The 14900-nt window shown below is 33.6% G+C and overlaps 3 protein-coding genes across 6 annotated transcripts in view; 1 reads left to right on the forward strand and 2 right to left on the reverse strand.

Moving 5' to 3' along the window:
* Nucleotides 1-14900, reverse strand: part of Crz (corazonin) — a 110990-nt gene that overhangs the window by 49006 nt on the left and 47084 nt on the right. The gene's annotated exons all lie outside the window — the stretch shown is intronic.
* Bsg25d (blastoderm-specific gene 25D) lies at nt 402-8879 on the reverse strand. 4 transcript variants are annotated; one of them, XM_076813521.1, is made up of 13 exons: nt 8585-8879; nt 7137-7562; nt 6921-7051; nt 6613-6731; nt 6218-6454; nt 5715-6135; nt 5471-5631; nt 5331-5389; nt 5212-5276; nt 4231-5127; nt 3317-4037; nt 3097-3197; nt 402-2974 (listed from the first exon to the last, which is right to left on the reverse strand). In XM_076813521.1, exons 2-13 carry the CDS (start codon nt 7516-7518, stop codon nt 2837-2839), a joined length of 3432 nt encoding a protein of 1143 aa, XP_076669636.1. In that variant the 5' UTR covers nt 7519-7562; nt 8585-8879; the 3' UTR covers nt 402-2836. The 4 variants fall into 4 exon arrangements, with proteins under 4 accessions (XP_076669636.1, XP_076669633.1, XP_076669635.1 ...); XM_076813518.1 differs by having other exon boundaries at nt 6613-6812; nt 8585-8877; XM_076813520.1 differs by lacking the exon at nt 8585-8879 and adding an exon at nt 8298-8320 and having other exon boundaries at nt 6613-6812.
* On the forward strand, nt 9938-14431 carry Atg4a (Autophagy-related 4a). Its single transcript, XM_076812105.1, has 10 exons — nt 9938-10090; nt 10429-10608; nt 10675-10845; nt 11374-11551; nt 11622-11701; nt 11774-11925; nt 12021-12099; nt 12248-12402; nt 12492-12657; nt 12883-14431. Exons 2-10 carry the CDS (start codon nt 10506-10508, stop codon nt 12948-12950), a joined length of 1152 nt encoding a protein of 383 aa, XP_076668220.1. The 5' UTR covers nt 9938-10090; nt 10429-10505; the 3' UTR covers nt 12951-14431.

Raw genomic sequence — 14900 nt, forward strand, 5'->3', positions numbered from 1 at the left:
ACAGGTAGGTAATAAAATTATTTCTTATATTGTAAGTATATTGTTCTATAATGTATGTTATGCTACTAATGTTTGCTAAGGCGGACTCCCTTGGTCCGCGAGGGACAGGGGCGGATTTTGAGATTTGGCGCCCCAAGCTAACAAGCGTCTACCGCCCTTTGAGGTCATCCTTAAATTACGAAACACTTTTGGGGGAGGGGTTTAATTTGTCGCTTTGCAAAATTTTCCACCCCTAAAAATTGGTCGCTCCACAAAATTTTCCGCTTCTCAAATTTACCACCCTTCGAAATTTGCTGCCCTAAGCTGCAGCCTACTTAACCTATATACAAATCCGCCCCTAACGAGGGACGCCCATTTATTGAATTGTAAAGTTGCGAGTGGTTGTAAATAACTTTACCACCTTCAATGCATTGTTGTCGTTTTTATTTTGTAGAAAATTTTGAGACATAAGTAGGAATACATACGGAGTTTCAATTTGAAATGGAATCGTGCACATGCGCGCGTAATCGATCGTTCATTAAATGTAACGAATATACTAACAGAATTAGAAGAAAATATATGATTCGTGATGAAAGTAGAAGAATATAAAACTATTTGTTCGAATAAAAATCGGCTGTAATGTATAGCGATAATAGAAAATGAAGCCGGTGAGTTAATTCAAGGTTTACTTTCTTCATACTCTTTACTTGTCAGTACGCTTTGTACACCTTCGCATTACAGTATCATTACAATAGTAAACGCAACTGTTAGTTATGCTCTGTAAACATTTAATAGTTATTGCATGAAATTGCATGATTGGCTTACAATACTAATAATTATTGCCGTTGAACAGTTCCGTTGTGAAACACAATATGATACCCGAGGAGATTTATGTCCGTGACAATATATAGAGGAACATTCGATATATGTATAAAACAAGACAGTCGCAAAAATTGCGTCGGGTTCTGAACAAGCGTTAAGGCAAATGTGAAAAGACTTGGTTTGCTGCAACATGGAAATATACAAATATTTATATAAATATCATGTACAAAATGTTCTATATGGCAGCGGTTTAATTGAAATCAAATAATTGTGAGCTAAGACGACTACTATACAGAGTGGATAAGTTGTGTATGTATAATATATATATATACATAATATTATTATTCAACAAGTGTTGGATAAAATTATTAAATATTACTGTGTATCATACAAACCCTTCAAATGCACTTGATTGAACATTCGATATCCTATCATAGTATGCATACATGATTCGATATAACTATTGAATAGTTGAACATAATACAACTGAAAACTAAACCTTTTTTTTGCAGTACCTTTAATCTCGATTACATATAACAAAAATCTAAACCCGTAATGCCGATCTTTCGAGTCATTTTCAAATGATTTTCAATAATTTAACTATTTTAAAAGAAGATGAAACTTAAAACTCTGTCATAGTACTTTTCACCTTGATTTAAACTTGTAATACCGACCTTTCAAATTGTACCAAATATTGAAGATGTTACATGTGTAAATAAAGAAAAGTGATAAGTATATTAACAAATAAATTGTTGATATAACTTACAAATAATCTCAGTACTATTTCTGCACAGGTCTAACGTAATATACATCTCTTTTCAAAGAAGTATAGCTCGTCTTGTGACCCGAGAAAGCATTACGATTTAAGATTTTCCTAGTTTTCAGATTCCTAGTATTAATTTTACTTTCAATAAATTTCTATGTTCACTATATACGTAAAATATGTTTGTTTCGTATAGGTATTCTGTTCTCAGCACACATAAATGTATACCCTAAACGCAACACAATAATAATGCTTCAATTTTATCATAATAATTAAAATAAATTATATCGTGAGAAAAGAATCACTTATACGGAACAAATAACAAGCTCAATTATCAACGCCATGGTTTACAATATGCTCGAAGCAATCTTCTATCTTTGGCATTTACACTAAATAATCTACGTACAAATTATAGCTGTAAAGTAATGCAATTTTTGTACTAATTTGTATATTTTTCGTCGGCATGATTGATGGTTAGGCTGCTTATTCCGATTGGTCTGTTTTTTGAATCGCGTACCCAAGAATGTGAGTTCATCGGAGCTTCAAAGCACAATATATTTGTAATCGTAACATACAAATTATAAAACAGACTATAAACTTTTTATCAACGATCGTTAACATTGTTTAGCAATCCAATAGTGAACGCACTAGATTTCCTAACTTAATTTACATTAGAAACGTTGAAGCTATAGACGAATACTGCTAGCCTTACGTGGAAAAAGTTTATCTCAAATTGTTTTTAAATTCTCTTAATCATTCGTAGTTTTCGTTATTCATCTCTGTGTATAATACAACGTTACCCTTCGATCGAAGAATAACACACAACATCCATTGTTCATCGTGCTACGCATACATTACAACAAACGTGTATCAATGTAAAATGAAATCCAAAAAAGATCTGCGTAATATGTTTCATTATATGCATGATTGAAAAATCACATAATAGCTATGCATACGTATTTGCTTTAAAAGAATAACGAGAAATGTGACCATTCTGGAATTTTGAAACTACATATGTTGTAATTTATCATGAATTCGGTATTACTAACTGGTAAATCGGGGACTGAAATTGTCGATCCTGTTCATTATTGCTAATTGTTTTTAAGGATATTCTACTTAGAAAAAGAAACAATGTGCATTGCAATTGTTAATCTAGGTAGAATTGTATCTATCCCTGAATCACTCTGATGTTAGACACTTAACAATGTTCTTACTAATACTTTATCTGGTAGAACTGCGCGTTCCACATACTACTAATGATTGTTTGCAACATCATAGCGAAGTGGACTCAGCATTCAATCCTGTCAACACGTGGTAGTGCTGTTGTAAACGTTTCAGATTAGTTGATAAATATACATTTTCTATGTACAAATCTTTCACTAATATGTCAGTCCACGCCAATCGTTCAGCCTACGAAAAATGTTATGTCAGAATGTTTAATCTGGTTGCGGATAATTAATGTAATCATTGCGACACTTAAGTAGTACCCGAATTACCTAAATATTTAAAATACAGTTTAGGAAGATACATACCTGTTCCGCGCTTGTTTGAAATTCTATTCGAAGCCTTTCTTGAGTGCTGCGAAGAAGGCATTGCAGTTCCGACACTTCTGTTTGATGTTGGGATATAATGTCTAGAACAGTATTATTGTTTCTGTAATCACTGTGGTATAATGATATGCAAACAGATTTCCGTACGCGGCAAATAATAATTGTACACGAAATTCTTAAGGTAAATTCTAAAGAACCTTACGTTGCAGTACGTTTTCGATTTGATACTGCTGCTGCTTGAAACATTCTTGCAGCTGATGTTTCTTACGCTCTTGTGCTTGAACTTTCATACTCAAGTTCCGTAACATATTTATATTTACACAACACATCTGCGACTGTGCATCGTTCTGTAGGCATTGAAAGTTCGCAGCTTTTAAATTCTGCAATTTTAACGTATTCTGCATCAAGTCATATTCCGTGGGATGTGTAGTTTCGTCTTTCGTGAATTTTCCACCGACTTCCGTGGTCTTCCATTGGGGCCCCGGCTTCTCCACTTTACATGTACTATTTACATCTTTCATAGAGTATGGCATGTGCAATTGGTGCGACGTGAAATCACTGATGTTGATGCTTTCTTTCGCTACTCGTGGAATAAAGTCACTCGGTAAGCTTGAAGATTCTAGAATTCGATTGAATTTAAACTCTTCTGGAAGTTTACAGATATTATCGCTGCACTGGGCTAACTTGGAAGCAGATTCACTGGACGGTTGAGCGTTAAACGAATTATTAGGAACATAATGTGATTGCATCAATAAAGGCGCGAAAGTCGACTTATCTCCCACTTGTACGTATGCGTCACTCAATGTCGGTCGTTCCAAGGATTTCATTCTTTCTTGCAACTCTACGACTTCTTTGTCTTTCTGCGAAATTTCTTCTTCCATTTGCGCCCTCCATTTCTCGAATTCTTCTTCGAGATCGAAATACTGTGTAAATAAATTTTGTTTAATTTCATTATCTAAAGTAAATTCACAATTTATTTAATTATAAATTATGCAACTTTCATAGGAAACTCTACAGTGGATTACAGGGTTAGTGCAGCGAAAGGGTATTTTATGAATATATTTAACGAAATAGGATTACTTATATATAGAGTGAGGAAAGCATGAAGCATCTTACTTGTTGTTCTAAATTAAACTTCTCTTCTATCGGAGACAAACGCCCGCCATTCTTCACTTTATCCACCGGACTAATTAGCTCTTCGTATTCCTCCATTTTAGTTATGAGCTCCGAGAACTTTTCATTGCTAATTTTCTGTTCCTGCTCGAAAAGCTGTCTTTCCTCTTCTAGCTTAGTGGTCCAGTAATCTTCGCATTCTTCGTATTCTATTTTCAGTAACTCGAGACTGCTCTCTAATTCCGCACATTGGTCAGTTAATTGTTTCTTTTCAGCAGCATGCACTGCGTCAAGTTCTTGTAGCTTTAAATTTAGGAGATCGACATCTTCGATTGGTTCACTTTTCATCGCAACTGAATTAACTTTTGCGCTGATCTCGTTAGAGATTTTCGAATGATTAAGCAGAACGTCTCTCTCTTTATTCGATTTTGAGTGATCCGTAGTTGTATGTTCTTCTTTACGAGGAGGATAATCTCTGAGACTTGGAACTTTATTCTGTGACGTATTCTTCACATCTTGATTATTGAAATTATCGTCGATATCACAATTATTCTCACTACTGTTGGATATCGCAGCTCGTTTAACAGAAACCGAATTCTTAGGTTTGGAAACAACGAAGTCCCTCAACGATTCGCTCGTTCGTTCCTCGCATTCCGTTTCCATTTCAGATGCAATACTTTTGGCAAAATCTGCTTCTTTGGCAATTTGGATGCTCGTGTTCGATTGTAATCTCGCGATCACTTCCGATATCTCATCTCTAAATGTACAATTTTCTAAGGCGCACATGGTACTATTTGTTAAAATATTTTTCAGCTGCTTTACTACGAAGTCTTTAAAGGTTTTCAAATCTGCATTTTGATAACTTCTCACGGGCTCCTCTTCGTTAGAGTTGCAAGGCGTCTACGAAAATAGTAGTAAAGCATATACAAATTCAGAATCATTTACACAATCTAAGTAAAATATAAATTAGTAAATGCTACTTACAGATGTGGAATGTTGTAAGAATACATCTAAATCGTCTTCTTCTTCCACTACAAATGCTTCTTTATCTGAAAAATCGTTAAATATTAATCCTTTTCTAATAAAACCTAAACCCTCATTACCTTCAGTCTCATCTGATTGTATATTCCTCGTTGTATGAGCACCGGATAGATTATTCTGTCTGTAATAACACAACGATGTTCGCATGATTTCCTTAATAGCAAGTAAATTTTATAACACACTTTGATACTTCATATATTACCGTGTATCTTTAATATAGCTATCGTGTAACTTTACAGTTTCTAGTTCCGCCGTAAGCTCGTCATTCTGATCTTGTAAAAGAACAGCTTTCGACTGTAATTGTTTGATACGCTCGACTAAATATATAACTTCTTGTTGCTGTTTCATCTCTATATTTTGTGACTAAATAGAAAATTGACAAACATTATCCTGAACACGATAATCTTACATGTAAAGTACTTTTCATAAAACCATTTCTGACATACCTCGTCATGTTCCGCTGCCAACATCTTTATCTGAGTTAATAAATCATTATTCGATTGTTTATATCTATCGATTTGGCTACGAAGACTCTCATTCTCAGTTTCTAGCAGCTGATTCTCTTGCAATGTATTTACAAACTTATTTCTAATCTCATGATTCTCTTTCTGCAACGTTTGTAATTGATCATCCTTCGATTTCAAAGCACTAGCGCCCATTTCCCGTTCGGAGCTAAGTTGATTGGAAAGATCTTGCAGTATGTCGGTGTGGCGTTGCTCAAGTTGCTTTCGCAGGTTCTGCACAACCTCCTCTTGGCGAGTGTGTTGCTCATCGATTTCTTGGGCAAGAGTGTTCGCTCGCTCATTAGCTTCTGTAATGTCGACGCGTAACTTTTCCTTCTCGCCATTTATATTCTCTATCATGAGGCTACGGACATAAAAATGTAATTGTTAATGGGCATAGGTTTCTTTCATTTCAAATACTCGTTTAGAAAGCACGTAATACTTACTTGAGACTATGCAATTCTTCTTGATACAGTATCAGAACATCTCGTAACAGCATTATGTGCGATCGAATAGCTGAATGATCTAACGAGTCATTGAAGCTCTTCAGTTCGTCGCACAGGGTGGTTGTTAAATCAGTTAAACAAATTTCAGAGGTTTTCAGACTGCCATCCGTTAACAAAGATGCATTCGCGATACCAGAAAGTTTCCACGCATCCAGGAAGGTATTATTTCTTGCGAAGCTGTATTCCATAAATTATAAACATGATAAAATAAAGAATAATATTTATAACTTCTTCTATTATGTTGTAATATTTTTTATGTTATTAAATGCTTAAAGGCAAAGTACTTTCTAAAGTACTTTATTAAGTTTAACAAGATAATTGCATATATATAGTACCTAGTCTTACAAGGTGTATATACATCAAAATTACGTTGTCTAAAATCTGATTTAGTCAATTCTGTCACAGAATCATCGGTTTTGTCTAACGTTAATTGTTCCTCCATGGTTGCCTTACTCTGAAATATAACGAGAAATTCATCCAGACTGATTAATCCATCACAATTCTGATCTAGTTTCTCAAAGATGCATTGTGTAATCTGTATAGAAAATACGTTTAGTTTATGGAGGACGCTTATAATAGACATATACAATTAACGAGCATACACATTGAAAATAAAGAAACAGATTATCGGTTCTATAGTTACTTGTTTCGGAAGAGCCGGTATCCCTAAGCAATTAGATATAAAATACATTGTTGCAGAATCTACATTTTCTTGTAAACAGTTATTTATTTTTTCCCATAAACATTTCAGTCTATTATCGTCCAGCGTTGTATCTGAAAAGTAGCGATATAAATTTCTGAATGAGGTACGCGACTCCTTTCGTAGGAAAACTATGGCAACCGCAGGTAGTACACTCACCTGTCCTTACATTAGGAATATCTACATCGGGGTCGGAATTATTAGGTGCTAGCGAGTTACATTTTTTCCTATCTATACTGCAAGAGTTAATGCCACTTTGGGACTCCGTCGTCGCGTCTTTCTCCGTATGCGTATCCAATTCTTGTGTTTTGCCTAATAAGGTCAGTAGAGCGGTTCGAAATTCTTGGAAAGATATAGACTGTTTCCCATGTTTCCGCAACTGAATGCATGACTTCAACTCCTCGCTCTGCTCCGTGAGATGTAACTTGTGGCATAAACTCAGCCAATTATCCTCCTGCAATTCAGTCTCGCCTTTTGTCAGGCAACTTTGAAACACAGCATAAAGCTGCTGTTCGTAAGGGTCATTGTTGTGTTCATCCATGGCATCCTTTCATTGCCTTTGATATATCACAATGTACAATACATCTGTAAAGATATTTATATCGTACATGGTACTCTTACTAATGTGGAAATTACACGAAATGGAATTCATAATATATAATAATTCTAACAAATAATATTATAAACAGTGCCGAATGGTACAAATTAAATTTGCAGAAAGAGTACTGAGAATACTATCTTTGAACGTAGTATTTATTAATTCTTTAAGTGCTATTTTCTACACAGAACCCTTTTATTAAACTACAAATGTTCAGATCAGTTTGCAACTTTAAAATTTATGCCGCAGATACTTCCTAATATTGTTTTGCATATAATTGCAGTTGACATAATTATATTCGTGTTTATTAGTATATAATTATCACGTGAAACGAATGTTGCAGACATATTTCTGTGAAACTTGATATTATTAATCTCTAAATCTTAAAAGAATTTGCGATCTTCTTCAACGTCTTAAAAGTAATACATAATAATTTAATTAGCGATTTATTGTTATACACACGGTTATACATCGGAATCAACGATAAATAACAAATAACGATGCCTCGTAAATCCGATATTTATTATGTAATAAATGCAATTATTGAGTCAACTTATTCTATTAACTTGTCTTACCGGCGATCTACTGATTTATTCATTCAGAAACTGAATACGCCTAATCCTGTTGACATAACAGAAATCCCGGAATTTTGTAAATAACCTAAATATACCTTGCACGCGAATAACACGTTAATCTAAGGAGCACGCAGATCAGTGACTTACAATGGAAAGCAATTTGACGACATAAACGAGTGTACGTTGACGAGCGTTGAAACGAATAAACCGTTTCTTCGAGCAGAAGCTGTTATGCTAAATTTCCGTTATTTTTAGATGCGTGACAAATATGTTGTAAAATTAGTTGTCTATCTTGCGCGAAATATTGAAAAGCTTAGTAAACTGTTTCTATTTAAAATTGAAGGAATAATGATTCCTGAGTATGGAAATTCGCTGTTTTAATTGTTACTCGAGCAAGTATATCAAATATCCGTTGTAAAATGATTATAACCTACCATTATGTTACAAAGTTCGTTTCACTACTCACGCATACATGTGCGTATATACACATGCACACATGCGCATATTAACACGATCACGCAGTGTAGGAACGTTTACGCGCACTGAATATTCCACGCGCTAATAAGCGCGGTTCCACCCTTCACTGTTAAACTCGATTTGACAGTTTCCTGGAAAGTTTCAAACTTCTACTCGTGTCACGCGATTCCGAAAAAAAGATAAACATGGTTTAAATCTACTAAATCACAATGGGGTACGGCAGGTGGCGTGTGTCCATCGCTGGGGCGCAGATGACGCGTCTTTTACTATCTTTGCAAGGCTTTCGTTGAGAATGAACCTTATCTGAAGACGGTTGGAGCGAATATTCGAAATCGAGCGTTTTGAGATTTCAGCTTTTTCAGCGCTTCCTCATAATTTATCCGCAAGGAATTTAGGCAAATCGAAATTATTATTAAATTGTATTACGTTCCTTGTCAGAAAAATATTATTTATTGTGGGAAAAGATGTTTAATTTTGCGAAGTGATATAGCGTTGTTATATCGACTATTTAGGTATGTGTAGGCACAAACAAGGTATAGGATAGACTTTACATGTCATGGGAGTTGTATCACACGAACTGAAATACCGACGTTGTGGAAAATCAGAGGATTTGACGCGCACTCTGTATTTCAGAACGGCCACAATCGGAACTAATGCACCACAATCACCGAAGTCGATAAAGTCAATAAAGGAAAAAAACTGATTTTTCATAAGGTCGGTATTTCAGTCGTGTGGTGACACGAACTCATAAGATGTTCTTACAATAATTTAAATATTATGCAATGTTAATACGTGGCAATAAATCTCGTTTCGTAGGAAACAATGAACTACATCATTGCATTTAGTCTGAAAAGCACTCGATATGAAAGCTGCTTTATCCAATGGTCAATCAAAGAATTGAATTATTAAGAATATTCTATTCTGTAATCGTACATAATAATAATAGATCATCTTCATTACACACTACATGTAAAGAAACAGAAGAAAAGAGAAAAGATACAAAATATTACAAGTCAGATGCAACAGAAGCATATAAAAGTTGAAGTTCAGCGATTTAAAAGCATCGCTAAAAGTGCGCCGCTATTATACCTAACCCCAAAATCGTTACTAATTATAAACGCTCTAAATTAACCTGTACAATCGGCGTTCATTCAACTTGAAAATCTAGAAACACTCGAATGCATCATTCAAAACACCTGTAACTTAAAGATACACATAGCACGTGGTCATATGCATATATACATATATATATATATATATATATTTATATTCAAAACCGTGCATGTGCCATCTAGCGTAGAATATATGTAGGTGTGTGGAATGCACATTCAGAGAAGTGCAACAGAAAAATGTCAAACATAGGGGATTGATATGGTTTTCGGTTCTCTACAGTGGACATATTTCATGAGCCGCCGGATTAAAAATAAAATGCTCTTAATCGAAACAACGTGTATGCATTTCTCGTATGTGTTATTTATGGTTCGTCATTTGGTATCTTAATTCGAAAGAATCCAACATATTCCCGATTATTGCGCTATCTTCGAGGTTTTTGTTAATCAGCTTGAATCAGCTGCTGTATTGTTATGATACTGTTGACATTCGGCTGAAGTGAAACAACGGCGCTACATTTGTCGCTCGCGAAAGCAATGAAATTTTTGTTCAATGAGCAACGACCAATGCTGCTTTGTCGAGCTGAAGGTGGTCGTATTCTATATACGGAATATCATTAACCTTCGATAAAAACATAACCTCACTCGCTCGCTGGTGTAGAAAAACCTGTACCCTTTTCTTATGTTTATAGAGTAACAGAGCGTTTCATCCTTATGATACATTGAACGGATTCGAATCACGTAGATAGTATTTATACAAATTGTGGAAATGGACTGCCTTTTCACACAAAATATCACGGACGACCCGGAGGATATACCACAAACAGATGATCCGGTGTGGATTCTTGGGAAAAAATACAATGCCATAAAAGGTCTAATACATAGCTAAAATGAAGGCAGTGCCCGATAAACTAGATGTGTAAGATCTTGACTTTCAGAGCTCGATGCGATTCGTAGAGATATAAGGTCCAAGTTGTGGTTCACGTATCGCAAAGGTTTCGTATCGATCGGTGGCTACAACTTCATATATACGTCTGACAAAGGTTGGGGTTGTATGCTAAGATGTGGACAAATGGTTCTCGGTCAAGCTTTAATTACATTACACTTAGGTAATTCATGGTCCGCTATATCTCAACGCCATATGTTACGTTCGATCACGCGCTTCGCTACTTTCAGTTAAACGTACAAAATGTATTCTCAATAGGGCTGGGACTATTCGAATAATTTAATATTCAAATATTTTACAAGTATTCGAATGCTATGAATAAACTTTGAATATTTGAGTATTTGAATGTTATTATTCGAATATTTGAGTATTTGCATATTATTATTCGAATATTTGAGTATTCGAATGTTATTATTCGAATGCTTGGATATTCAAATTATATTCGCCAAATAATTGAGCGATTGAAGTATTCGAATATTTGAATACCAAAAAATTCGACAAATAGTCTCAGCCCTAATTCTCAATAGCTTTGCTGCTTTATATTATTACACTTTTTATAATACACATTAATTATCCTATATGAAAAATACACGTGCTATAGCCGTAGAAGATAATTGTAGATATTTAATTTTATAAATCACGTTTAAGGAATAAAATAACTTTCTATTATGTAACGCACCTATAAAAATAGGTAGGGACTGGCAATGGACACCAGAGACAAGAAACAGCACGTACCTGAAAATTCTGGAACGTTTTGAAGACAAGCGAGACGCGGCTTTCTCTATTCATAAAATCGCAGTAATGGGAACATCCGAAGGAAAAGAAGTTGGACAATGGTTCGGTCCCAATACAATAGCACAAGTATTAAAGTACATACATTTTGCATCTTGAACACTCTTATACGTTAGATTTGTTGTATTATCGAATTATCGTTTTCAGAAAATTAGTTGCGTACGACGATTGGAGCTCGATCACGATACACGTGGCTCTGGACAATACAATAATAGTTAATGATATTTGTAAGTACGATCGATCCAATGCTTCTTCCAATCACGCGCACGATTTGAAGATTTTTAACTGAATATTTACAGTAAGGCAATGTAGAGTAGAGGGAGGTATGACAGCAGAAGTGGATGGTGATGTACCATTAAAAGCACCTAGCCAATGGAAGCCTTTATTACTTTTAATACCTCTGCGCCTTGGATTAAGCGAGATTAATCCCGTCTACATTAATGGGCTTAAAGTAATAAAGAAATAAATGTTCTTGCATGAATGGTTAAAGGCGGACCGAAACCTGAATGAAGTTGCGGATAACTATTTGTACATATGATTTTTCAGACTTCATTCAAAATTCCACAGTCTCTAGGAGTCATAGGGGGGAAACCAAATCTCGCGCTGTATTTCATAGGATGCGTTGGTATGTGTGAACCTCTCGAATTTTCAACAAATTCATTTCTCCCTCACATTTTCAAAAAAATTTCAGCATTACGAAGCAAATAGATATATCTGATAATATAAAATGAACGAAGGTATTTGTAAATTGGTTACCTTACTGCCATTTGTAGGAAACGAAGTAATCTATTTGGATCCTCACACAACACAAAGGTCGGGCAGCGTTGATAAAAAATTGGAGGAGGAGGAAGTGGAGATAGATGCTACCTATCACTGCAAAGCAGCTAGTCGTATCCCCATAACAGTTATAGATCCTTCTGTAGGACTTGTTAGTATATGACTAAACTCTTTAAAAATAATAATTATATTAGAAAATGATTAATAATCTAATAAGTGTATTAAAATTATTCCCCCCAGTGTTTCTTTTGTGCAACTGAGAAGGACTTCAAGTCTCTATGCAAGTCCATTCAAGAGGAATTAATTATTCCGGAGAAGCAACCCCTGTTCGAATTATGCGCGGAGAGATTGGCCCATTGGTCTCCGGCTGAGGATGCTGCTTCAGAAGCGATAGCAGCTTCGAGTTGTAAGTCCCTTTATATAGAACATTACAAAGTTTTTACATCGAAGTTATTTCTATGAGTAATGTATTGTTTAGTTCTCAAGAATTCGTAATCGTTTATTAATGACGCACGAGGAAGTTGAAATTTATAATATATTAAATTCGAAAATATACGATATTAATGACAACGTCGTGTTAAATAAATTTGCCATTTTTCGTTGGAGTTCATAGTAACAAATTTCTTTGTAGTTGTAGATTTTGAACACATAGACCCACAATATGGCTCGTCCGATGAAGATTTTGAACTGCTTGGTTGACGTTTAATCATCAATTAACATCAGTCTGCGATATGAGAAATATACATATAATATCCTAAATGGTCCACTCACGTACACATTAAAATAAAACACAATTATTCATTGGATATGCATACTTATATTAAGCTAGTGCTATTTCAGTACTAGAAGTTGAATAATGAAATGATTTATACCAAACGATTAAGACACTGTACATATAACTCGTATTTAAATTTTTCGGGCATGAGTGATCGATAGAATTATTAATATAATAAACGAATTTTGATACAAGTGAGCTCCTGTTCGTAAAGAAATATTCGATTTTACATACAATACAGTATGTATTTATTTTTGTATACAAAGTAACGTAATATTAATGTACGCTAACTAAATTAAATGAATCGTCAAATTACATCAGTAATTGTACACTCGAGGATGGTTTGAAAAAACAAATATTTTTTAATGTAATCCGTATAAATAGTCAACTACCATGCTAAGAGAACGTATTTAATCGCTTCTCTTCAAAGTGCAATTATAATGTATTAATTTATTAAATGTCTCTACTGTTATTTATCACTTTAAATACAAATTGTTCAAAATATTTCGTGCGTCATGTTTAGTAATAAACTTTTTGCAACGTACAAATTATTGGCAAGCCTTCCAAAAGTTAAAAGTAACTTCCACGAATTTTATACACACAACCGTTATATACACCATTGTTCACTATATACTGATGAAAAATCAAATTGAAAATTAAGAACACTCATGTCCCTAAAATGTTTTTTGCCCTTTTTAGCAAATAACGTGTACAAGAATCTTAATATGCACTATGTATACACAATTTGAAATGTGTTCAGGGGAATAATTATTCACGAATTTGTATAATCTGAAATAAATTTTATGTTTCTAATTTAAAAACATTGATAGTAGTTTTATAGGACTAAAATTCATATACAAGAATTCAAAATATTATATAAAAAGTGGATAAGTCGAATCTTAATTTATACTGTGTATTATTTACATAAGAAATATTTTGATAATAATTCTATAATCAAATGTAATAAAATAGAAATATTTCTATAATTATTCTGAGTTAATAATGCTCGTTACACTTGAAAACCCTGGATACTCACAAATTGATATTCGCGAACATCGCATAGAATTTATAAATGAAATTATATTAAGAATATTCAATCGTGTTCTGTGGTTCGAAGTTCAACGCAATTGTGAAGTTTTGTAAAATAATGAAATATAAACTATTTGTATACATGCTTAGACAAACCGTTTGACTGTTACGTTATGGCTAGTTGAATTTGCATTGAAGTTATAATGAAATCTATTACGATCTACCACGTATAGTATAAATACATCTAAATTTTTATAAAATGTATCAAGAACTCTGCAAAATAATTAGACTACTGCTTCCTCAACACTTGTTATAAAACAAATATATTAATGATAATTGATTATCATGTCATACTTGTGTGTGTATATATATATATATACATATACATTATATATATATATATATATATATATATATATATATATATATATATATATATATATATATATAAACATTAAGTATTAGATTAATGTTGGATGAATGCATATTTTGTAGCATAATATATATTTAAAATAACAAATTTTCGCTACACTTTACAAACAGTAAATTGTGTTTATTTAAATGTCATGAAATTTTTTGTATTTCGAAATTTGTGTAATAAAATCGAACTTAAAGTTTGAAAGTGTTTTTAGTGTAGATTATATAATTAAGTAAATAAGAAATATAATTGACTTGCTAAAAGTTTATAGTCATATGTATTTAATATGTTATAGCGGGAGATTATTAGAAAATATTTTTAGTTCAACATTTTAACGTTATTTAACGAGATTGCTTTTAAATTAGTAACTTTCAAAGGGAATTGGTTAAAGTAGTTTACTAACTTTTAAAAACATAAAGAGTGTCAT

This window comes from Andrena cerasifolii, chromosome 5 (assembly GCF_050908995.1).
Source record: "Andrena cerasifolii isolate SP2316 chromosome 5, iyAndCera1_principal, whole genome shotgun sequence".
NCBI lineage: Eukaryota > Metazoa > Arthropoda > Insecta > Hymenoptera > Andrenidae > Andrena > Andrena cerasifolii.